A 27056-nucleotide genomic window follows, 5' to 3' on the forward strand; every position below is an offset into this window, starting at 1 on the left:
TCTGCCCCCTCAGCAACCCACCAAGGCAGCCTAACTGTTCCCCACACAGTCATGGTGAGACACCTGGACCTGGACAAGTTTGTAATTTTTTCAGGTGTAGTACCCAGTTATTGTGGGGGGGCTGTACTAATAGTTGTGTTTTGTGGGTGGGTTGCTGGACTAACCAGGGCACTGACCGGCAGGAGGTCAGGTACCCTGTTAGTCTAATTGGTAAAGGGGAGAAGTGTGGCGAAACCAACCTCGCCACTATGAGCTGGAGAAGCCTGGTTGCTCGCCTGCTTCCTTTGGACTATGGACCAGACTTTAAAAAGCTTATGTTACCTGCAGAAAGGCATATTCGTGCCTTTCAGCCGGGGTGTTCGGTGGATTCCAGCTACCGAACAAACTACCGTATGAGGGACCACCTAGGAGCTGGAGTGTGCCGTCAATTAACCGCCCAGAAGCTGCGGTTAACCGCAGCTTAATTGATGAACGCTGGGTGGCCTTTGTTCGTTTGCCGACCACGAGGCGGCGGCCATTTTAATCGTGCGAAAGACCAGCGGTGTTCAGCGAGGATTCTATGGAACTATAAATGGACACTTATTTGCACGAACACCGCTGAGCCGTCCGTCTCCTGGTTCCTATTCGTGGGGATGTAGCCGAACAGCCGTTCACTCTGTATTTTCAGTTTCATGTGAATTGTAGTAACCCAGATAGCTATGCCATGGAGCCTATTTGTGTGATTAAAGACTTTGGCTCCATGGCGATTAAACTGTATTCATGTAGTCTGGGTGCCATTCACCTAATAATGTGCACCCAGACCTGAGCTATCTGGGGATATGTAACATGTCTGTGTTGGGTGTAATCAAAGTGACTTTATATATTTTAAAACATAATACTGTATTTAGGTTCCCACATGTGTAATGGAGTTTGGTCTCTGGCTTGGGAGATAATTGGATTACTTCTCCAATTATCTCCAGGGCAGAAGGGAGGAAACCAGGATGCATTGTGGGAATGTTTACTGCTGTGTGTCTGTAATTGGTTTATGTCTGTCCTTTGTTACAGTCTTCCATTTGGTCCCCTAGGGGAGTGTCCACCAGGTGGGAGACCTGCATAAATACTGGGCAGGTAGCCCTGAGTAAAAGAGTTCCTGTTTAACCCTGAAGCTGAGGTGTTGTCTCTTTCTTGGGGGAAGGGGACTGTATGCCGATTGCCAGGAGTGTAAGCTGTTCGTATTGCTTTTCCTGTTCGGCTGCTTCCAGGGTTCGTGTGTCTGCTGTTCGAGAGTTGGTGAATCCGTGCAGTTTGGGAGTTCGGGAAATTGGTGCTTATAGTAGCTGCTGGTCTATGGAAAAGGGGATTATCGCCTAAACGGATTTTATTCCCTTTTATGCTGAAACGGTCCGTTACAGTGACATCACTAAAATCCGGCTCTATCCTGATCCCGCGAGGGAGATGCTATGTGACATCACTAAAACCCAGCTCTACCCTAATTCCCAGAGGGAGACGCTATGCGACATCACTAAAACCCAGCTCTATCCTGATCCTGAGAAGGAAACGCAATGTGACATCACTAAAACCTAGCTCTATCCTGATCCCGAGAGGGAGACGCTATGTGACATCACTAAAACCCAGCTCTACCCTAATTCCCAGAGGGAGATGCTATGTGACATCACTAAAACCCAGCTCTATCCTGATCCCGCGTGGGAGACGCTATGTGACATCACTAAAACCCAGCTCTATACTGATCCTGAGAGGGATACGCTATGTGACATCACTAAAACCCAGCTCTATCCTGATCCTGAGATGCTATGTGACATCACTAAAACCCAGCTCTATCCTGATCCTGAGATGCTATGTGACATCACTAAAACCCAGCTCTATACTGATCCCGAGATGGAGACGTTATGTGACATCACTAGGACCCAGCTCTATCCTGATCCTGAGAGGGAGACGCTATGTGACATCACTAAAACCCAGCTCTATCCTGATCCTGAGAGGGAGACGCTATGTGACATCACTAGGACCCAGCTCTATCCTGATCCCGAGAGGGAGACGCTATGAGACATCACTAAAACACAGCTCTATCCTGATAGGGAGATGCTATGTAACATCACTAAGACCCAGCTGTAACGGAACCGCTGGCCCCCGACCGGGTACCCTCCGCTGACGGATGCTCCTAGTGCTTTCCGAGGTCTCCAAGCACTCTGCCTGACACCATAACGACTGCAGACCCCACGAACCGCCGCAGCTTGGTTGGGGTCTCGCCGACTCCACCCACTCTGGACCCAAGACCAGGGTCCAGCTTCCAGTAGGTGGACCTCTCCGAATTCCAGAGAGCAGGAACAGGAACAAGCTCTTAGCAGAGCTCAGCGATTATACCCTGGGGAGTGTAGTGATTATAGCAATCCCCAGAGTGTAGTTCTCCAATCCCCAAACATGAGCCGAAACTTCATGAAGGCACAAGATGATCTGAGGTGCTGGCACACCCAGTCTGGTTTTTATTACAATCTTTGCCAATACAGGACCGCCCACAGGGAGGTATGAAACAACCAATAACATCTCAGTTACAACCCACAGATTCCCTCCCCTTATCCTGGGAGGTAACCCAATTACACGTACAGTTAAAACATACTTTTTACCCAACTTTCATAACTCTAAAACCATACATCCAATCTCCATAAAAATACATATTCACAATCAATCCATTCAGGGGAACAACATATTAAGAAATGGCACGAATCAGACCAGTGGTTAAAAAGTTAAGGGAAAGTCATTTGTGACCAAATAAAGCATGGCTTTTCTGCTCAAAACAAATTCGTGCCAGTCTCTATCCTGGAGATAATTGGGAAGTAATCCAATTATCTCCAAGGACAGAGGCAAAACTGCATTAGCCACATGGTAGACAAAGGACAATAAAAGACATAAAAATACATACTGTTACATTTATCACATAGAACCTACAAATTTACAATTTACCCTACACATAATAGCATACATAATATTGAAGACAGCCTGAATGCAATCTGCTACACAGTCTTAAAGGGACATTGTTCCTAAAAAGTCATAATATGTCCACGGATGTTTTTTAAAGGGCCAGCAGCAGCACCATACAAATCCAATATGCCCAAATGTTGCACCTGAAGGGCCAAATCTCCCAGGGACCATAGTCAACAGGTAAGAGGCTGGCAATCAGGCTCCTCCAACAGCCAGGGGTAAAGGGCAGCTTGTCACCAATAAACCCAGTGACAGAAGGCATTTCGTCACACCAGCTCTATCCTGATGTTAATTTTACAACATTAAATGTACCTGGAAAAGGAAAAGGCGAGGCAGTGGCTGAGCCAGAACCACAATTCCTTGGTTGTAGCTGGAAACCCGTGTAGCTGTGCGATTTCCGTGTAAAAGGAGAATGTTCTTCCCATGGTTATCCATAAAGTGCAAAGTCTGAGGCTGGAAATGAGGCTGAAGGTCAACCTGGGGGAAAAATAAAATCAGATTCAGTCATTGCGACAGACACACAGCGCCCCCTGTTTGTCATTGTGTCACCCTGCGGGGGGAGGGACAGACATAGCTCCCCCTGTATGTGTCACCCTGCAGGGGGAGAGATAGACTCCGCGCCCCCTGTCTGTGTCACTGTGTCACCCTGCGGGGGGCGAGGGACAGACTCACAGTGACACAGACAGGGGGTGCTATGAGTCTGTCACTCCCCCGCAGGATGACAGTGACAGAGACATGGGGCTATGAGTCTGTCCCTCCACCTACAGGGTGACACAGACATGGGGCTATGAGTCTGTCCCTCCACCTACAGGGTGACACAGTGACACAGCCAAGGGGCGCTATGTCTGTCCCTCCCCCTGCAGGTTGACACAGACGGGTCACTATGGATCTGTCACTCCACCAACACAGTGACACAGACAGGGTGTGCTATGTCACCCTGCAGGTGGAGGGACAGGTCCATAGCGCCCAGTCTGTGTCACCCTGCAGGGGGAGGGACAGATCCATAGCGCCCCGTCTGTGTCACCCTGCAGGGGGAGGGACAGATCCATAGCGCCCCGTCTGTGTCACCCTGCAGGGGGAGGGACAGATCCATAGCGCCCCATCTGTGTCACCCTGCAGGGGGAGGGACAGACATAACGCCCCCTGTCTGTCACTGTGTCACCCTGCAGGAGGAGGGCCAGACTCATAGCCCCCTGTCTGTGTCACCCTGTAGGTGGAGGGCCAGATCCATAGCGCCCCCTGTCACTCTCATCCTGCGGGGGGAGTGACAGACTCATAGCACCCCCTGCCTGTGTCACCCTGCGGGGGAGGGAGAATCTCATAGCACCCCCTGCCTGTGTCACCCTGCGGGGGAGGGAGAATCTCACAGTGGCCCCTGTCTGTGTCACCCTGCAGGGGGAGGGACAGACATAGCGCCCCCGTCTGTGTCGCTGTGTCACCCTGCGAGGGGAGGGACAGACATAGCGCCCCCTGTCTGTGTCGCTGTGTCACCCTGCGAGGGGAGGGACAGACATAGCGCCCCCTGTCTGTGTCACTGTGTCACCCTGCGGGGGAAGGGACACACTCAGCGCACCCTGTCTGTGTCACTGTGTCAACCTGCGGGGGAGGGACAGACATAGCACCCCCTGTCTGTGTCACTGTGTCACCCTGCAGGAGGAGGGACAGACTCATAGCCCCATGTCTCTGTCACTGTCATCCTGCAGGGGGAGGGACAGACATAGCGCCCCCTGTCTGTGTCACTGTGTCAACCTGCGGGGGAAGGGACACACTCAGCGCACCCTGTCTGTGTCACTGTGTCAACCTGCGGGGGGGGGGACAGACATAGCACCCCCTGTCTGTGTCACCCTGCGGGGGAGGGAGAATCTCACAGCGGCCCCTGTCTGTGTCACCCTGCAGGGGGAGGGACAGACATAGCGCCCCCTGTCTGTGGCGCTGTGTCAACCTGCGGGGGAGGGACACACTCAGCGCCCCCTGTCTGGGTCATGGTCACCCTGCGGGGGGAGAGACAGACTCAGCGCCCCCTGTCTGTGTTACTGTGTCACCCTGCGGGGGGAGTGACAGACTCATAGCACCCCCTGCCTGTGTCACTGTGTTACCCTGCGGGGGAGGGAGAATCTCACAGCAGCCCGTCTGTGTGTCACCCTGCAGGGGAGGGACAGACTCCGCGCCCCCTGTCTGTGTCACTGTGTCACCCTGCGGGGGTAGAGACAGACTCAGCGCCCCCTGTCTATGCATACGTTGTTGCCTTGCAGGGGAACCATCTGAGATAAAGCTCAGTCCAACTTACAGCTTGCTCTGCTTCCTCCTCTTCCTCGCTTTCCGATGTCACAGAGGGTGGTTTGGTGACGTCACATTCTTCTAGTACAGAGGAGCTAACGGTAGAGACTGCGGTGACACTTCCATGGAGGTCAAGCACGGCGTACACAGCCTGAGAACATATAGCTACATGGTAATCTACGTTAAGCACATCTTTTATACAGTAAATGCAAAAAATCTATAAAACACAACCTGAAACAGATTATACTACAAAAAGAGAACAAAAATCCTTCTAGACTCTATACTAGCAAATCAGATTTCTCTTGTATCACCGAGCTGTCCCTATACATATTAAAGAGTTCGTGTAGGGCTATGAAATTAACCTCTCGGCTGCCGCAGATTTAACACAATTGCAGAGTAAAACCAAAGTTAAAGGGACACAATAGGCAGCCAGAGCATGTCAGCTCAATTAAGTGATCTGGGTGCAGCGCAGTAAGACATTGCAGGACTAAGACACGAGAGGCACTTCCTGGATTCTAACGGAGTTTGACTCCATTAAATGACGCTGGACGTTGTCACGCTTTGCATGAGGACATAGAGTGTCAGTGAAATCACTGCGCATGCGTATCAGGTCCCGTCGGATGAGGTCAGAAGAGGGGGAGTACGACCCAGCCCAGAGGGACATTTGCGTTGGGATCAGGTGAGTAAATAACCAAATCATTTTTAAAAAGCGCCTTATTGTGGGCGCAACACGTTAGTGTTTCATGTTGTACTATTGGATTTATTATTTTGTTTTCAAATAAAATTAGTTTATTATAGAATTGGGAGAATGTATACTTGGCTGTGTAGGATTGAGAGGAACTGCTCTCCTTCTATGAGTGTAAACTCCTACCGCTATAACACATATTGAAAGGAAATGCTTCTATCAACGCTGACCAGAACGCGCTACCGACAGGATCGGGACTAGGATTGTACAGTCCAACTGCAGATATCTGGAGTCCTTTATCCTGTTCAGAATCACCAGCAACGTAAATACTTCACTATATTCCGTTTTATTGTTTGGTTTGTATGGATCTTGTATATTTTTATACAGTGCTATCATATCCCCTCTGGCCTGTTTTCTGTTTTTGAGGTGAGTGAACATACACTAGGATCAGTAAAGCAAGACAAATAAGAGTCGCAGGATACAGCAGCTCACTTTATGAATTCAAGCTTAACCAAAGGCAAATGATGTGGAAATTATAGGAACAGAACAAGGAACATACTTCAGAGCTGAAAAATCATTCTGCAATAAAGGTAGAGGTAGCACTCTACGTTGGAGCATAATATCAAATACTGGATAATCCAGACACGAGTCCAAGACATATCAACCAGCAACCCATTAGAGGCATGAGCTGTATTGTGGTAGCCAGCTAAACCCGACAGACCCAGAGACGGACCAGAACCAACCCCTGATGAATGCATTCTACTTACTGTATTCTGCCCTCATTCGGATATGGCGAGTTTAATTACTAACACAAATTCAGCCTATTTCAATCATACATAGCGTCACAGTGATACCTCGATTCGGTTCATGTATTCTGCTTACTGTATTCTGCCCTCATTCGGATATGGCGAGTTTCACTACTAACGTGAATTCAGCCTATTTCAATCATACATAGCGTCACAGTGATACCTCGATTCGGTTCATGTATTCTGCTTACTGTATTCTGCCCTCATTCGGATATGGCGAGTTTCACTACTAACGTGAATTCAGCCTATTTCAATCATACATAGCGTCACAGTGATACCTCGATTCGGTTCATGTATTCTGCTTACTGTATTCTGCCTTCATTCGGATATGGCGAGTTTCACTACTAACGTGAATTCAGCCTATTTCAATCATACATAGCGTCACAGTGATACCTCGATTCGGTTCATGTATTCTGCTTACCGTATTCTGCCCTCATTCGGATATGGCGAGTTTAATTACTAACACAAATTCAGCCTATTTCAATCATACATAGCGACACAGTGATACCTCGATTCGGTTCATGTATTCTGCTTACTGTATTCTGCCTTCATTCGGATATGGAGAGTTTCACTACTAACGTGAATTCAGCCTATTTCAATCATACATAGCGTCACAGTGATACCTCGATTCGGTTCATGTATTATGCTTACTGTATTCTGCCCTCATCCGGATATGGCGAGTTACACTACTAACATGAATTCAGCCTATTTCAATCATACATAGCGTCACAGTGATACCTCGATTCGTTTCATGTATTCTGCCCTCATTCAGATATGGCGAGTTTCACTACTAACGTGAATTCAGCCTATTTCAATCATACATAGCGTCACAGTGATACCTCGATTCGGTTCATGTATTCTGCTTACTGTATTCGGCCCTCATTCGGATATGGCGAGTTTCACTACTAACGTGAATTCAGCCTATTTCAATCATACATAGCGTCACAGTGATACCTCGATTCGTTTCATGTATTCTGCTCTCATTCAGATATGGCGAGTTTCACTACTAACGTGAATTCAGCCTATTTCAATCATACATAGCGTCACAGTGATACCTCGATTCGGTTCATGTATTCTGCTTACTGTATTCTGTCCTCATTCGGATATGGTGAGTTTCACTACTAACGTGAATTCAGCCTATTTCAATCATACATAGCGTCACAGTGATACCTCGATTCGGTTCATGTATTCTGCTTACTGTATTCTGCTCTCATTCGGATATGGTGAGTTTCACTACTAACGCGAATTCAGCCTATTTCAATCATACATAGCGTCACAGTGATACCTCGATTCGGTTCATGTATTCTGCTTACTGTAGTCTGCCCTCATTCAGATATGGAGAGTGTCACTACTAACGTGAATTCAGCCTATTTCAATCATACATAGCGTCACAGTGATACCTCGATTCGGTTCATGTATTCTGCTTACTGTATTCTGCCCTCATTCAGATATGGAGAGTGTCACTACTAACGTGAATTCAGCCTATTTCAATCATACATAGCGACACAGTGATACCTCGATTCGGTTCATGTATTCTGCTTACTGTATTCTGCTCTCATTCGGATATGGTGAGTTTCACTACTAACGCGAATTCAGCCTATTTCAATCATACATAGCGTCACAGTGATACCTCGATTCGGTTCATGTATTCTGCTTACTGTATTCTGCCCTCATTCAGATATGGAGAGTGTCACTACTAACGTGAATTCAGCCTATTTCAATCATACATAGCGTCACAGTGATACCTTGATTCGGTTCATGTATTCTGCTCTCATTCGGATATGGCGAGTTTCACTACTACGTCGTATAACACACTTTTCGTGTTCTAAGAACACAGAAGTCCCTCTAGTGGCTTTCTGATAGACAGCCGCTAGAGGAGGACTTAGCCCTGCAAGGTAATTATTGCAGTTTATAAAAACACGGTTAAGGGTGATGGGAGTTGGCACCCAGACCAATCCAATGGGCAGAAGTGGTCTGGGTACCCGGTGTGTCCCTTCAAGTCCAGGTGTAACTATCGGATTGAATAAAAACGATATATCTGTATATGTTATAAAGATATTTGGAGAGGTTTACTGTGAACAACATGTGAGAGTCATGGTAACATCTTCCCAGCGCTGCGAAGAGATTGCAGGACAAACAAGAGATTGCTAAATTACATAGAAGTCCGAAGAAATGATAAATTATCTGAAAAGATCTTTATTTTATTCAGTTTCCATATTTGGAGATTATTATTGTCGGCCCACACTGCCTTGGTTATACTTGTCAGCTTTGATCAGATCAGCATTTATTACTTATGTTCACACCTACCTATATGTATTCTGTATGTCTGCCCTCTTTAGTAATAATATGGTTAGGTGTAAATCTAAATTGATGCCAGTTCCAAACAGGTGGTTAGCATTTATGGTACTGCCCGTTAATTCTCTTATTACACTGCCCATCACTACTTGCATTGTTTTTAAGCCCTTTCTGGGCTCCGCACAGGCCTCCTCAAGTGTACTTTAAAATGGTGTTGGTCATATTTATGTCTGTTTTACAGCCTTCATATAACAATGTTATTGTCAAACTTCAAATCAAGACATGCCACGAACCAGGTCAATCACCAATAACATACTACAATCTTTTCAACATCCATGAAACCCCATTAAATTGGATTATGAACGTGTAACTTCACAATAGGCTGTCACTTGGCCACCCTGCAGCTAAGGAACAACCTGTAAAATATAATACACCATCCTGGACATATTCCTATTAGGGATCGACCGATATTGGTTTTTTAGAGCAGATACCGATAATCTGTGAACTTCCAGGCCTATAGCCGATAACTTACTGATATTCTGTACATTTACCATAATGAAAAAATAAACTATTTCTAAAGGTAAATGCACAAAATAAACATGCCACATGTAGGGGATATGCAGTGTGTGCAGTGTTTGTGTAGTGTGTGTGTATAGTGAATGCAGTGTTTGTGTAGTGTCTGTGTGTATAGTGAATGCAGTGTGTGTATAGTGAATGCAGTGTGTGTATAGTGAATGCAGTGTGTGTATAGTGAATGCAGTGTGTGTATAGTGAATGCAGTGTTTGTGTAGTGTGTGTGTGTATAGTGAATGCAGTGTTTGTGTAGTGTCTGTGTGTATAGTGAATGCAGTGTGTGTATAGTGAATGCAGTGTGTGTATAGTGTGTGTGTATAGTGAATGCAGTGTTTGTGTAGTGTGAGTGTAGTGAATGCAGTGTGTGTGTAGTGTGTGTGTGTATAGTGAATGCAGTGTGTGTGTAGTGTGTGTGTGTATAGTGAATGCAGTGTTTGTGTAGTGTGTGTGTGTGTATAGTGAATGCAGTGTTTGTGTAGTGTGTGTGTGTAGTGAATGCAGTGTGTGTGTATTGTGTGTGTATAGTGAATGCAGTGTGTGTATAGTGAATGTAGTGTGTTTGTGTATAGTGAATGCAGTGTTTGTGTAGTGTCTGTGTGTATAGTGAATGCAGTGTTTGTGTAGTGTGTGTGTAGTGAATGCAGTGTGTGTGTAGTGTGTGTATAGTGAATGCAGTGTGTGTGTAGTGTGTGTGTATAGTGAATGCAGTGTGTGTGTAGTGTGTGTGTATAGTGAATGCAGTGTTTGTGTAGTGTGTGTGTGTAGTGAATGCAGTGTTTGTGTAGTGTGTGTATAGTGAATGCAGTGTTTGTGTAGTGTGTGTGTATAGTGAATGCAGTGTGTGTGTAGTGTGTGTGTATAGTGAATGCAGTGTGTGTGTAGTGTGTGTGTATAGTGTGTGTGTGTATAGTGAATGCAGTGTTTGTGTAGTGTGTGTATAGTGAATGCAGTGTTTGTGTAGTGTGTGTGTGTAGTGAATGCAGTGTGTGTGTATTGTGTGTGTATAGTGAATGCAGTGTGTGTATAGTGAATGTAGTGTGTGTGTGTATAGTGAATGCAGTGTTTGTGTAGTGTCTGTGTGTATAGTGAATGCAGTGTTTGTGTAATGTGTGTGTAGTGAATGCAGTGTGTGTGTAGTGTGTGTGTATAGTGAATGCAGTGTGTGTGTAGTGTGTGTATAGTGAATGCAGTGTGTGTGTAGTGTGTGTAGTGAATGCAGTGTTTGTGTAGTGTGTGTGTATAGTGAATGCAGTGTTTGTGTAGTGTGTGTGTATAGTGAATGCAGTGTTTGTGTAGTGTGTGTATAGTGAATGCAGTGTTTGTGTAGTGTGTGTGTGTGTGTGTATAGTGAATGCAGTGTTTGTGTAGTGTGTGTATAGTGAATGCAGTGTTTGTGTAGTGTGTGTGTATAGTGAATGCAGTGTTTGTGTAGTGTGTGTGTGTATAGTGAATGCAGTGTTTGTGTAGTGTGTGTGTATAGTGAATGCAGTGTTTGTGTAGTGTGTGTGTATAGTGAATGCAGTGTTTGTGTAGTGTGTGTGTGTATAGTGAATGCAGTCACTATACACACGCACACGCACGCACTCACACACGCACTCACACACGCACTCACACACGCACTCACACACGCACTCACACACGCACTCACACACGCACTCACACACGCACTCACACACGCACTCACACACGCACTCACACACGCACTCACACTCTCGCACACACGCACTCTCGCACACACGCACTCTCGCACACACGCACTCTCGCACACACGCACTCTCGCACACACGCACTCTCGCACACACGCACTCTCGCACACACGCACTCTCGCACACACGCACTCTCGCACACACGCACTCTCGCACACACGCACTCTCGCACACACGCACTCTCGCACACACGCACTCTCGCACACACGCACTCTCGCACACACGCACTCTCGCACACACGCACTCTCGCACACACGCACTCTCGCACACACGCACTCTCGCACACACGCACTCTCGCACACACGCACTCTCGCACACACGCACTCTCGCACACACGCACTCTCGCACACACGCACTCTCGCACACACGCACTCTCGCACACACGCACTCTCACACACACGCACTCTCACACACACGCGCACTCTCACACACACACGCACTCTCACACACACACGCACTCTCACACACACACGCACTCTCACACACACACGCACTCTCACACACACACGCACTCTCACACACACACGCACTCTCACACACACCTGCACTCTCACACACACTGCACTCTCACACACACACACACTGCACTCACACACGCACGCACTCACACGCACGCACTCTCACACATGCACGCACTCTCACACACGCACGCACTCTCACACACGCACGCACTCTCACACACGCACGCACTCTCACACACGCACGCACTCTCACACACACACTGCACACACACACACGCACTCACGCACTCACACACACACACGCACTCACACACACACGCACTCACACACACACGCACTCACACACACACACGCACTCACGCACTCACACACACACACGCACTCACACACACGCACTCACACACGCACTCACACACACGCACTCACACACACACTCACACACACACTCACACACACACGCACTGCACTCACACACACACACGCACTCACACACACACACGCGCTCACACGCACGCACTCACACGCACACACGCACACACGCCACTCACACACGCACTCACACACACACACACGCACTCACACACACGCACTCACACACACACACGCACTCACACACACACACGCACTCACACACACACACTCACACACACACACGCACTGCACTCACACACACACACACACACACGCACGCACTCACACACACACACGCACTCACACACACACACACGCACACACGCCACTCACACACACACACACACACACACTGCACTCACACACACACACTGCACTCACACACACACACACACACTGCACTCACACACACACACTGCACTCACACACACACACTGCACTCACACACACACACACTGCATTCATATACACACACACTGCATTCATATACACACACACTGCATTCATATACACACACACTGCATTCATATACACACACACTGCATTCATATACACACACACTGCATTCATATACACACACTGTAAATAAATATTCAATTAATATAATTTTTTTAGGATCTAATTTTATTTAAAAATTTACCAGTAGCTGCTGCATTTCCCACCCTAGTCTTATACTCGAGTCAATAAGTTTTCCCAGTTTTTGGGGGTAAAATTAGGGGCCTCGGCTTATACTTGAGTATATACGTTATATAATGCAGTGTGTGTGTATATAATGCAGTGTGTATATAATGCAGTGTGTATATAATGCAGTGTGTGTATATACTACATGCCAAGTGTGTGTGTTTTTGCAGTGTGTGTATAGTGAATGCAGTGTTTGTGTAGTGTGTGTATATACTAAATGCCAAGTGTGTGTGTTTGGGCAGTGTGTGTAAAGTGAATGCAGTGTGTGTATATAATGAATGCAGAGTGTGTGCATAGTGAATGCAGTGTGTTTCTGAAGTGTGTTTATATAATGCAGTGTGTGTGTAGTGCGTGTATATAATGCAGTGTGTGTAGTGAATGTAGTGCGTATATAATACAGTGTATGTAGTGAATGTTGTGTGTATATAATGCAGTGTGCGCAGTGTGTGTATAGTGAATGCAGTGTGTGTGTGTGTGTATATAATGCAGTGTGTGTATATAATGCAGTGTGTGTAGTGAATGCAGTGTGTGTGTGTATATAATGCAGTGTGTGTATAGTGAATGCAGTGTGTGTGTGTGTATATAATGCAGTGTGTGTATAGTGAATGCAGTGTGTGTATAGTGAATGCAGTGTGTGTATAGTGAATGCAGTGTGTGTATATAACGCAGTGTGTGTATATAACGCAGTGTGTGTATATAACGCAGTGTGTGTATATAACGCAGTGTGTGTATATAACGCAGTGTGTGTATATAACGCAGTGTGTGTATGTGAATGCAGTGTGTGTATAGTGAATGCAGTGTGTGTATAGTGAATGCAGTGTGTATAGTGAATGCAGTGTGTATAGTGAATGCAGTGTGTATAGTGAATGCAGTGTGTATAGTGAATGCAGTGTGTGTATATAATGCAGTGTGTGTATAGTGAATGCAGTGTGTGTATAGTGAATGCAGTGTGTGTATAGTGAATGCAGTGTGTGTATAGTGAATGCAGTGTGTGCATAGTGAATGCAGTGTGTGTATAGTGAATGCAGTGTGTGTATAGTGAATGCAGTGTGTGTATATAACGCAGTGTGTGTGTATAACGCAGTGTGTGTGTATAACGCAGTGTGTGTGTATAACGCAGTGTGTGTGTATAACGCAGTGTGTGTATATAACGCAGTGTGTGTATAGTGAATGCAGTGCAGACAAAATGGACCCAGGACAGACCCCCGAGAGCCCCATTTACCACTTCTGTCCAATTTAAAATATTCATACAATGACAGTAAAATAAACAGATCCGTTGGTTTAAGCTCCCTACCTTGGAGATTCCACATGCTGCAGGACCCATGTCCTCTCCGTTAATAAGGATATGTAAAGTATCGTCACTGTCACGGCGGATTCCCAGCCTGCAACCAACCTGTGGGTAAAGACAGAGACTCCACAATTAACAGAACCCCCAATCTCTGACTGTCCGTCCCCACAAACATTTACTGGAAAACAATACAAACAAATCTGTCACCAGATATACAAACCACACTTAAATAAATAAGATTAGGGGTGTAGCGGACTGTATTAAGTCTGTCCTGTAAAATTCATGTAAAACTGCATTCGTTTAATTGTAACTCTATGTATTGGAAAAATGTATGTATTTTCGTATGAGGGTTCAGTAGGTTTCATACGAAGGAAACTACCGAACCCCCAGACCACCCCAATGAGAAGTGTGCTCCTCGTTAAGCGTTCACACTTCTCAAAACCGCAGGTTAATTGATATTGGTTAAGTGCCTGGGTGGCCGCTGTTCGGTATACGAACCACGCAGGGCGGCCATCTTACGCACAAAAATCTCAGCGGTGTTTGGTCGTCGAGTGTCTGGAACTCAAATCGGACACTCAAACAACCGAACACCGCTGAAACCTCCAGAGTGCCATAACTCCCGAACGGAGGGACTAGACAGCCCCCCCGTTCGGTTAAAACAATGTACCGAACAAGGGAATAAAGGCGAAGGTATTAATAGCTATGGATGGCAAGGATTTCTATGCAATTTAACTGCCGAACGGAGACCGACCGCAGGGCCAAAACACATGAAACCTTTTCCGGATACCACCTCTTTTCCGGATACCACCTGGTCCGATCTGGGTGAATTTTGGATATGGGATTGATGTGAGATGGAATCCTCGTTGTGTGGGTCCGCGTGCGTTCCACACAGTGTTCCAGTTACAGCCTCACTCCAATTTCAATGTATATTTATTGTTTCCCAGTAAATGATATTATTGCCCCATGCTACATTCTGTGGACTGATTTATCCTATTTGTTGGGACTGTCTGTTTAAGTAGGCATTTCTTGGACAATACAGCTATTGTTTTTATTATTTATTTTTGGGGGTATATATTTATTGGAGTTGGATCTCATTTTTTATCTATTGCATATTGATTTTTACTATTGTGTCGTATTATAGCTCCTGAAAGCCCCTCATCTTATTTATACAAGTGTGGTTTGTAGATCTATTTACTTAGAGAGGATTGGTGACCCTCTCCAGTTCCAGAGCTATAATTTAATTTTATGAACTTTTACTACCTCTATCCACTGGTCTGATTACATATTCCTGTGTTCTTGACACTTTTATTTGTATTTTACACCTTTGACTTTGTAAAATCGGTCACCAGAATCCAGACTGCTACCAAACAATCTGCTGCCTGAACTCCCAAATGCATAAAAATACTCAAATTGTTATCAGGAATCCTTAACTCTTTTTAGGGTACACTCAACGTGGAAACTGTCCTCTGACTAACTGCTTACCCGAATCCTTTCCAGATTACTGCAGTAGTTTTCCCGAAGACGTTGGCCATTCCTTGTGACTTCTGACCCAGACACCAACCATGTAACCTGAGAACGCAGGTCTAGAGCATGAGATGGAAGCCCGCCAGCCAGAAATGGAGCATCGTGTGGAGGGAGAGAAGTGACTCCAACATGACAGGATCCTGACCAGTGAGGATCCAATCGCTCTATCCTGACCTGAGGAAAGATATCAGAAGGGAATCTCATTGTAAAGATAGATATATGAGGAACAAGCAGACCTACAAAAGTAATTATCAACAGAAGAGAGACCATGATCTAGTTCGAATACGTTTACTGACCCTCTCCCAATCCCACAATCTCATACGGTTACTGACCCTCTCCCAATCCCACAATCTCATACGGTTACTGACGGTCTCCCAATCCCACAATATGATACAGTTACTGACGGTCTCCCAATCCCACAATATGATACAGTTACTGACCCTCTCCCAATCCCACAATATGATCCGGTTACTGACCCTCTCCCAATCCAACAATATGATACAGTTACTGACCCTCTCCCAATCCCACAATATGATCCGGTTACTGACCCTCTCCCAATCCAACACAGTTACTGACGGTCTCCCAATCCCACAATCTATTACAGTTACTGACTGTCTCCCAATCCCACAATCTAGTACGGTTACTGACCCTCTCCCAATCCCACAATCTAACACGGTTACTGACCCTCTCCCAATCCCACAATATGATACGGTTACTGACCCTCTTCCAATCCCACAATATGATACGGTTACCGACGGTCTCCCAATCCCACAATCTAATACAGTTACTGACCCTCTCCCAATCCCACAATCTAACACAGTTACTGACGGTCTCCCAATCCCACAATCTAACACGGTTACCGACGGTCTCCCAATCCCACAATCTAATACAGTTACTGACCCTCTCCCAATCCCACAATCTAACACAGTTACTGACGGTCTCCCAATCCCACAATCTAGCACGGTTACTGACGGTCTCCCAATCCTATAATCTAACACGGTTACTGACCCTCTCCCAATCCCACAATCTAACACGGTTACTGACGGTCTCCCAATCCCACAATCTAACACGGTTACTGACCCTCTCCCAATCCCACAATATGATACGGTTACTGACCCTCTTCCAATCCCACAATATGATACGGTTACTGACCCTCTCCCAATCCCACAATCTAATACAGTTACTGACCCTCTCCCAATCCCACAATCTAACACAGTTACTGACGGTCTCCCAATCCCACAATCTAACACGGTTACCGACGGTCTCCCAATCCCACAATCTAATACAGTTACTGACCCTCTCCCAATCCCACAATCTAACACAGTTACTGACCCTCTCCCAATCCCACAATATGATACGGTTACTGACCCTCTTCCAATCCCACAATATGATACGGTTACTGACCCTCTCCCAATCCCACAATCTAATACAGTTACTGACCCTCTCCCAATCCCACAATCTAACACAGTTACTGACGGTCTCCCAATCCCACAATCTAATACAGTTACTGACCCTCTCCCAATCCCACAATCTAACACAGTTACTGACCCTCTCCCAATCCCACAATATGATACGGTTACTGACCCTCTTCCAATCCCACAATATGATACGGTTACTGACCCTCTCCCAATCCCACAATCTAATACAGTTACTGACCCTCTCCCAATCCCACAATCTAACACAGTTACTGACGGTCTCCCAATCCCACAATCTAACACGGTTACCGACGGTCTCCCAATCCCACAATCTAATACAGTTACTGACCCTCTCCCAATCCCACAATCTAACACAGTTACTGACGGTCTCCCAATCCCACAATCTAGCACGGTTACTGACGGTCTCCCAATCCTATAATCTAACACGGTTACTGACCCTCTCCCAATCCCACAATCTAACACGGTTACTGACGGTCTCCCAATCCCACAATCTAACACGGTTACTGACCCTCTCCCAATCCCACAATATGATACGGTTACTGACCCTCTTCCAATCCCACAATATGATACGGTTACCGACGGTCTCCCAATCCCACAATCTAATACAGTTACTGACCCTCTCCCAATCCCACAATCTAACACAGTTACTGACCCTCTCCCAATCCCACAATCTAACACAGTTACTGACGGTCTCCCAATCCCACAATCTAACACGGTTACCGACGGTCTCCCAATCCCACAATCTAATACAGTTACTGACCCTCTCCCAATCCTACAATCTAACACAGTTACTGACCCTCTCCCAATCCCACAATCTAACACAGTTACTGACGGTCTCCCAATCCCACAATCTAGCACGGTTACTGACGGTCTCCCAATCCTATAATCTAACACGGTTACTGACCCTCTCCCAATCCCACAATCTAACACGGTTACTGACGGTCTCCCAATCCCACAATCTAACACGGTTACGGACGGTCTCCCAATCCTATAATCTAGTACAGTTACTGATCCACCAACGTAGAATCTTTAATGATCTTACCTCAAACACCTCATTGGCGAGCAGTTCACTGCTGCTGAAAACAATGCCATCACTGTATCCAGCACAACGCTCGGCTCGCGTTCCGTCACAAAGAACAGATATGTTTTTGCCACAAACAGAGTGAAACCTATGCGAGACACTGGGGACTGGAGAGGACAGACATGAGGAGACTATATTATACAGTCTATACATGGAATTTAACATCTCTAAATAGAAATAAAAACAAATAATTACTACATTATACACTAAATAAAAGGATATTTAATGAAGATTTTTAAACTTAAGAACTTTCTAAATTAAAAAATTATAACATATCAATTTCTTACAGATACCTCCGAAATGTATAATGATTAAAATAAACAATCCATGCCCATATTGGATTGGATAGCCCTTATTCTTTAAGCACACAACATTTGGGCAACAGGAGCTGATCGAACGCCTGTAGGTCCCCACCGACCCCGCCTCACTCCAAACTAATTAAAGGAAAAGCTTGGACTTAAATAGGATTACATTTTTACACAAAAAGAGTTAGTGTCTCACTGATCTTTGCCTATAGTACGCCTTTAGCAATCAGTCAGAAATTAAACAAAGGAAAACAAGGAGGAAGGGAATGGGATCAGCTCTTAATTTACATACTGAGTGCCTAGTCTATTAATTAGAAGAACTCTTGGAATGTCCTGAAATGGACTTTGTTAAAATCAATCCCAATAACGTTTTCTTAGTGATTTGCTCTAGACCCTGTAGCATGGGCAACAGTGTAGGCAGAAACGTGGGCGGATATTGCGGGTGGTCAGTGCGGGCGGACATTGCGGGTGGTCAGTGCGGGCGGACATTGCGGGTGGTCAGTGCGGGCGGACATTGCGGGTGGTCAGTGCGGGCGGACATTGCGGGTGGTCAGTGCGGGCGGACATTGCGGGTGGTCAGTGCGGGAGGACATTGCGGATTGCGGGCGGTCAGTGTGGACAGCAGTGCGGGCGGACATTGCAGGTGGTCAGTGTGGGTGGATATTGCAGGTCTCATTGGGCGGCAGTGCAGGCAGTCAGTGTGGGCGACAGTGCAGGTGGGTATTGCAGGTGGTCAGTGGGCGGATATTACAGATGGCCGTGTCGGCGGATATTACAGGCGGCAGTGTCGGCGGATATTAAGTTTTATCCGTTTTCCTGTCACTGCAGGAAAAACCCCTTCAGTGACTTACCTGAATCCAGTGCCGATGTCCCTCGGCGCTGGGTCAGGCTCCGTCCACGCTTCTCCTTCGCCTGGGGATTCCGGCAACGTTGGAGGTCCTCACATAGCGTGAGGACGTCCAGCGTCGTTTAAAACACTTTTCGTGTTCCAAGAACACCGAACTCCCTCTAGTGGCTGTCTGATAGATTATTATTGCAAAGGTTATTATTGCAGTTTAGAAAAAGTGCAATAATTACACTTGCAGGGTTAAGGTTAGTGGGAGTTGGCACCCAGACCACTCCAATGGGCGGAAGTGGTCTGGGTGCCTGGTGTGTCCCTTTAAATGTTTTGTGTGCTTTCTTGTAGTCAGTTAGGGGGATTTGGCTATGGAGCCTATATAGCGCCATAGGTTGGTTGTGAGGATCTTGAAACAGCAATATGAACTACCTGAATAGTAAGGCTGGTTAATTTGCATGTTCGGGTAGATTTGTATGTTACGAATTCTGCAGGCAGGAGAGAGATTTCATGTTATTCCCCCCCCTTATAAATATGTTTATGTGTTATTATGAGTTGCTGTATGTATTTCCATAGGATTTGGATATTTGTAGTATATAGAGTAGTCACAGCATGTCTGCAATGTTAAAATAACGTTAAAACAAAGCGGAGTGTGTCCGTTCCATTTGGAACAGTGGGTCCTGGTTGATTTGTTCAGGGATCCCAGTAACAGAGTCTTCAGACATGTTGACTGGTTGTTTGGTTCCTGTTGCTCAGGAGAAATAAAAGAGAGCTAAGCCGGAGAGTCACAAGTGCCTTAAAAAGGCAGGAACTATCACAATATAGGCAGGGGTGTGGATACCTGCCTGGGAGAGGAGCTAATCACAATATAGGCAGGGGTGTGGATATCTGCCTGGGAGAGGAGCTAATCACAATATAGGCAGGGGTGTGGATACCTGCCTGGGAGAGGAGCTAATCACAATATAGGCAGAGGTGTGGATACCTGCCTGGGAGAGGAGCTAATCACAATATAGGCAGAGGTGTGGATACCTGCCTGGGAGAGGAGCTAATCACAATATAGGCAGAGGTGTAGATACCTGCCTGGGAGAAGAGCTAATCACAGTATAGGCAGGGGTGTGGATACCTGCCTGGGAGAGGAGCTAATAACAGTATAGGCAGGGGTGTGGATACCTGCCTGGGAGAGGAGCTAATCACAATATAGGCAGGGGTGTGGATACATGCCTGGGAGAGGAGCTAATCACAATATAGGCAGAGGTGTGGATACCTGCCTGGGAGAGGAGCTAATCACAATATAGGCAGAGGTGTGGATACCTGCCTGGGAGAGGAGCTAATCACAATATAGGCAGGGGTGTGGATATCTGCCTGGGAGAGGAGCTAATCACAATATAGGCAGGGGTGTGGATACCTGCCTGGGAGAGGAGCTAATCACAATATAGGCAGAGGTGTGGATACCTGCCTGGGAGAGGAGCTAATCACAATATAGGCAGGGGTGTGGATACCTGCCTGGGAGAGGAGCTAATCACAATATAGGCAGGGGTGTGGATACCTGCCTGGGAGAGGAGCTAATCACAATATAGGCAGGGGTGTAGATACCTGCCTGGGAGAGGAGCTAATCACAGTATAGGCAGGGGTGTGGATACCTGCCTGGGAGAGGAGCTAATCACAATATAGGCAGGGGTGTGGATATCTGCCTGGGAGAGGAGCTAATCACAATATAGGCAGGGGTGTAGATACCTGCCTGGGAGAGGAGCTAATCACAGTATAGGCAGGGGTGTGGATATCTGCCTGGGAGAGGAGCTAATCACAATATAGGCAGAGGTGTGGATACCTGCCTGGGAGTGGAGCTAATCACAGTATAGGCAGGGGTGTGGATACCTGCCTGGGAGAGGAGCTAATCACAGTATAGGCAGAGGTGTGGATATCTGCCTGGGAGAGGAGCTAATCACAGTATAGGCAGAGGTGTGGATATCTGCCTGGGAGAGGAGCTAATCACAGTATAGGCAGAGGTGTGGATACCTGCCTGGGAGAGGAGCTAATCACAGTATAGGCAGGGGTGTAGATATCTGCCTGGGAGAGGAGCTAATCACAGTATAGGCAGGGGTGTGGCTACCTGCCTGGGAGAGGAGCTAATCACAGTATAGGCAGGGGTGTGGATATCTGCCTGGGAGAGGAGCTAATCACAATATAGGCAGAGGTGTGGATACCTGCCTGGGAGTGGAGCTGATCACAGTATAGGCAGGGGTGTGGATACCTGCCTGGGAGAGGAGCTAATCACAGTATAGGCAGGGGTGTGGATACCTGCTTGGGAGAGGAGCTAATCACAGTATAGGCAGGGGTGTGGCTACCTGCCTGGGAGAGGAGCTAATCACAGTATAGGCAGGGGTGTGGATACCTGCCTGGGAGAGGAGCTAATCACAGTATAGGCAGAGGTGTGGATATCTGCCTGGGAGTGGAGCTGATCACAGTATAGGCAGGGGTGTGGATACCTGCCTGGGAGAGGAGCTAATCACAATATAGGCAGGGGTGTGGATACCTGCCTGGGAGTGGAGCTGATCACAGTATAGGCAGGGGTGTGGCTACCTGCCTGGGAGAGGAGCTAATCACAGTATAGGCAGAGGTGTGGCTACCTGCCTGGGAGAGGAGCTAATCACAGTGTAGGCAGGGGTGTGGATACCTGCCTGGGAGAGGAGCTAATCACAGTATAGGCAGAGGTGTAGATACCTGCCTGGGAGTGGAGCTGAGGTGTGGCTACCTGCCTGGGAGAGGAGCTAATCACAGTGTAGGCAGAGGTGTAGATACCTGCCTGGGAGTGGAGCTGAGGTGTGGATACCTGCCTGGGAGAGGAGCTTATCACAGTGTAGGCAGGGGTGTGGATACCTGCCTGGGAGAGGAGCTAATCACAGTATAGGCAGAGGTGTAGATATCTGCCTGGGAGTGGAGCTGATTACAGTATAGGCAGGGGTGTGGATACCTGCCTGGGAGAGGAGCTAATCACAGTATAGGCAGAGGTGTGGATACCTGCCTGGGAGAGGAGCTAATCACAGTATAGGCAGGGGTGTTGATACCTGCCTGGGAGAGGAGCTAATCACAGTATAGGAAGGGGTGTGGATACCTGCCTGGGAGAGGAGCTAATCACAGTATAGGCAGGAGTGTGGATACCTGCCTGGGAGATGAGCCAATCACAGTATAGGCAGGGGTGTGGATACCTGCCTGGGAGTGGAGCTGATCACAGTATAGGCAGGGGTGTGGATACCTGCCTGGGAGAGGAGCTAATCACAATATAGGCAGGGGTGTGGATACCTGCCTGGGAGTGGAGCTGATCACAGTATAGGCAGGGGTGTGGCTACCTGCCTGGGAGAGGAGCTAATCACAGTGTAGGCAGGGGTGTGGATACCTGCCTGGGAGAGGAGCTAATCACAGTATAGGCAGAGGTGTAGATACCTGCCTGGGAGTGGAGCTGAGGTGTGGATACCTGCCTGGGAGAGGAGCTAATCACAGTGTAGGCAGGGGTGTGGATACCTGCCTGGGAGAGGAGCTAATCACAGTATAGGCAGAGGTGTAGATATCTGCCTGGGAGTGGAGCTGATTACAGTATAGGCAGGGGTGTGGATACCTGCCTGGGAGAGGAGCTAATCACAGTATAGGCAGAGGTGTGGATACCTGCCTGGGAGAGGAGCTAATCACAGTATAGGCAGGGGTGTCGATACCTGCCTGGGAGAGGAGCTAATCACAGTATAGGCAGGGGTGTGGATACCTGCCTGGGAGAGGAGCTAATTACAGTATAGGCAGAGGTGTAGATACCTGCCTGGGAGTGGAGCTGAGGTGTGGCTACCTGCCTGGGAGAGGAGCTAATCACAGTGTAGGCAGAGGTGTAGATACCTGCCTGGGAGTGGAGCTGAGGTGTGGATACCTGCCTGGGAGAGGAGCTTATCACAGTGTAGGCAGGGGTGTGGATTCCTGCCTGGGAGAGGAGCTAATCACAGTATAGGCAGAGGTGTAGATATCTGCCTGGGAGTGGAGCTGATTACAGTATAGGCAGGGGTGTGGATACCTGCCTGGGAGAGGAGCTAATCACAGTATAGGCAGAGGTGTGGATACCTGCCTGGGAGAGGAGCTAATCACAGTATAGGCAGGGGTGTCGATACCTGCCTGGGAGAGGAGCTAATCACAGTATAGGCAGGGGTGTGGATACCTGCCTGGGAGAGGAGCTAATCACAGTATAGGCAGGAGTGTGGATACCTGCCTGGGAGAGGAGCTAATCACAGTATAGGCAGGGGTGTAGATACCTGCCTGGGAGAGGAGCTAATTACAGTATAGGCAGGGGTGTGGATACCTGCCTGGGAGAGGAGCTAATCACAGTATAGGCAGAGGTCTGAAGGAAAGCTACAGAGGGGGACTGTCTGGTAGAGTGGACAATACCTGCCTGGAAGGAGATCTGCAGAGGAATAGGCAGAGGGGACAATACCTGCCTGGAAGAAGGGCTGCAGAGGAATAGGCAGAGGGGACAATACCTGCCTGGAAGAAGGGCTGCAGAGGAATAGGCAGAGGGGACGATACCTGCCTGGAAGAAGGGCTGCAGAGGAATAGACTGAGAGGACGATACCTGCCTGGAAGAAGGGCTGCAGTCTGGCCGGGTGGATGAGCTCCGCAGACACCCCAGTCAAGCTTTGGCTGCTGGAGTTGAAGCGTTCCAGGGTCCCTGAAAGCGGCTAGGAAGTGTATTGGGCAGAGGTACTATGTCAGAGTACTGGAGCTCCATCACCTTGACCATGCACAGATCAGGCTGCTCAGACTGAACGCAGCGTTTCCAGCATCTAGCAGCCAGCAGTCCCTCTCCCCAGGGGCCGGCCCAGTCCCAGGAGCTCCCCATGCGTATGATTTGTTCCAGCAGACATCTGCATCTATATGGATTTTACACAGGCCTTTCTCTTCCTATGCCAAGGTGACACCGATGGCTCCTGACCAGAAACGCGGCCGCCAGCAAGAGAGGGGACAGAGGCCCCAAGCTTAAACGCTTATATTAAATAAAAATGAATTGCTCAATTAAACGGATATATCCTCATTTTCTTATAACTCATTATATAACTCATTAATAGCACAGTAACCCCCAGAGCACAGCACTGGGTATACTAACCTGGAGAAGGAGTGGGGAATGATTTATCAGTCACGTGACTCACTGACAGGCTGTTATCGATCATACCACTTCCTCCCGTCAGCGACACCTGGACACATTGCCCGTACAGGTCTATTACAGCGTACACCTCTAGGGGGGACAGCACACAGAAATAAATCAGAGAGGGCAGAAATAAATCAGAGAGGGCAGAAATAAATCAGAGAGTGCAGAAAGAGCCCCCGGCTCTGGTTACGGCCAGTTCCCACACACAGCCCCCGGCTCTGGTTACGGGCTGTTCCCACACACAGACCCCCGCTCTGGTTACGGCCAGTTCCCACACACAGCCCCCGGCTCTGGTTACGGCCAGTTCCCACACACAGCCCCCGGCTCCGGTTATGGCCAGTTCCCATACACAGCCCCCGGCTCTGGTTACGGCCAGTTCCCACACACAGCCCCCGGCTCTGGTTACGGCCAGTTCCCACACACAGCCCCCGGCTCTGGTTACGGCCAGTTCCCACACACAGCCCCCGGCTCTGGTTACGGCCAGTTCCCACACACAGCCCCCGGCTCTGGTTACGGCCAGTTCCCACACACAGCCCCCGGCTCTGGTTACGGCCAGTTCCCACACACAGCCCCCGGCTCTGGTTACGGCCAGTTCCCACACACAGCCCCCGGCTCTGGTTACGGCCAGTTCCCACACACAGCCCCCGGCTCTGGTTACGGCCAGTTCCCACACACAGCCCCCGGCTCTGGTTACGGCCAGTTCCCACACACAGCCCCCGGCTCTGGTTACGGCCAGTTCCCACACACAGCCCCCGGCTCTGGTTACGGCCAGTTCCCACACACAGCCCCCGGCTCTGGTTACGGCCAGTTCCCACACACAGCCCCCGGCTCTGGTTACGGCCAGTTCCCACACACAGACCCCGGCTCTGGTTACGGCCAGTTCCCACACACAGCCCCCGGCTCTGGTTACGGGCAGTTCCCACACACAGCCCCCGGCTCTGGTTACGGGCAGTTCCCACACACAGCCCCCGGCTCTGGTTACGGCCAGTTCCCACACACAGCCCCCGGCTCTGGTTACGGCCAGTTCCCACACACAGCCCCCGGCTCTGGTTACGGCCAGTTCCCACACACAGCCCCCGGCTCTGGTTACGGCCAGTTCACACACACCGCCCCTGGCTCTGGTTAACACAGTTCCCTCCACTGGTTGTGACAAAGTGATTTAACTATTAAATGGCAGAGAACTGAGCAGGGGCATGATCTATACACCAAAACTGCCTCATACAGTCATGGTCTCTGTGTAGAGTTCTGCAAGACTGTTCTAAAAACAAATACAAAAAAGTAGAGTTTTGTCTTTTTGTTGTTCACCTCTTCCAGGGGGCAGTCCTGTGCACGCTGCTCCTTGATCTTCGCCATTGATGTAGTAATGTAAATCTCCCCTTGCCGTTCTCATCATTCCGATCCTTGACCCAGCTCCCAAGGAGTCCAGGTCACAGCCGTAATTATTTCTCAGTGTATTTCCATCCTGCATTATTGCCGTACCACTGGGGGGAGATGTAGAGTCAGACAGCAAGCCTCTGAAACCCGGAAAAAAAAGCCAGGCAGTACCCCTATGGTATTTCTCCAGAACTCAAGCTGCCCAGATCCCAATGCAGTTAACTAAATTAAAAAGAGATCACACACATTCAAAACTAATTATATACAACACTCCAACATACTGGGTGCTACATACTGGAACTCCTAAAGAAGACTTGCACAACCTGTGGCCCCCCAGATGTTTTGGACTACAACTCCCATGATCCCCAGGCTATCGGTTTAATTTAAAAAAAAAAAAAAAAAAAAAACATGGGTGTTGGCTGTTTCATTTAATGAATCATGGGTGTTGTAGTTCAAAAACATCTGGGGGGCTGCAAGGTTGTGCAGGCCTGTTTTAAAGGAATTTCTTTTTGGAGGCTCTGGTGCATATCTGCCTGCCAGCCACCTTCATCGCTGAGCTACAGTGTGAGCCAGTGATTGGCTGAGAACTTCAGCTGTTGTTCTCAGCCAATCACTAGGTGCCCATTTCTTTCCTCCCCATCTTTCTTTACCATTACCACAGCTTATGTAGAATTCATGTACCGTATATACTCGAGTATATACGGTATATATTTCCTACCTTCAATAAAAATAAACAGAAGCCATCAATAGTCAGGAGATATCCCACCAGACACAGTGTAGCCAGGTCGGGCGTCATTAGCCAGACAGAAACAGCCCCAATTGTAACCCCCAAGGACATACCACTGGAGACCACCAAATAACACCCCACCGGAGACAGCGACTAATGCAAGACTCATCCCCACCACAGTTTGGAACCAGTAATATTGAGTAAAATGCCTTGCTTCTAGGATCAGCCTCATGAAAACAAAGTGAGATGCAACCCTATGCGACTGATAAATCAAAACAAACTAATCCCTTTTTCAGGGTAATATCCCAACACAAATGCCATGTGACCCTCTCCTGGCGCTATAAATACAGGGAGACATCACAGGAGGGCTAAAAACAGACAGTCTCTAGAAAGACAATGGAGTGTGTAGGCCAGAGTATAATCTATTGAAACCGCTTTG

The 27056-nt window shown here is 47.9% G+C and overlaps 1 protein-coding gene across 4 annotated transcripts in view; it reads right to left on the reverse strand.

Moving 5' to 3' along the window:
• The window catches only part of NEURL4 (neuralized E3 ubiquitin protein ligase 4), a 281694-nt gene that overhangs the window by 82961 nt on the left and 171677 nt on the right, over positions 1 to 27056 (reverse strand). For 2 of the 4 annotated variants that reach the window (XM_063449847.1, XM_063449844.1), the window contains exons 15-21: positions 25822 to 25997; positions 24475 to 24603; positions 18162 to 18307; positions 15642 to 15857; positions 14166 to 14264; positions 5264 to 5404; positions 3289 to 3453 (exon numbers count right to left, since the gene is read on the reverse strand). In XM_063449847.1, coding sequence (XP_063305917.1) covers positions 3289 to 3453; positions 5264 to 5404; positions 14166 to 14264; positions 15642 to 15857; positions 18162 to 18307; positions 24475 to 24603; positions 25822 to 25997 — 1072 coding nt within the window. Of the gene's footprint in view, positions 1 to 3288; positions 3454 to 5263; positions 5405 to 14165; positions 14265 to 15641; positions 15858 to 18161; positions 18308 to 24474; positions 24604 to 25821; positions 26031 to 27056 lie in introns of all 4 variants that reach the window. The other 2 variants (XM_063449846.1, XM_063449843.1) reach the window with 1 other exon arrangement.

This window comes from Pelobates fuscus, chromosome 3 (assembly GCF_036172605.1).
Source record: "Pelobates fuscus isolate aPelFus1 chromosome 3, aPelFus1.pri, whole genome shotgun sequence".
Classification (NCBI taxonomy): Eukaryota; Metazoa; Chordata; class Amphibia; order Anura; family Pelobatidae; genus Pelobates; species Pelobates fuscus.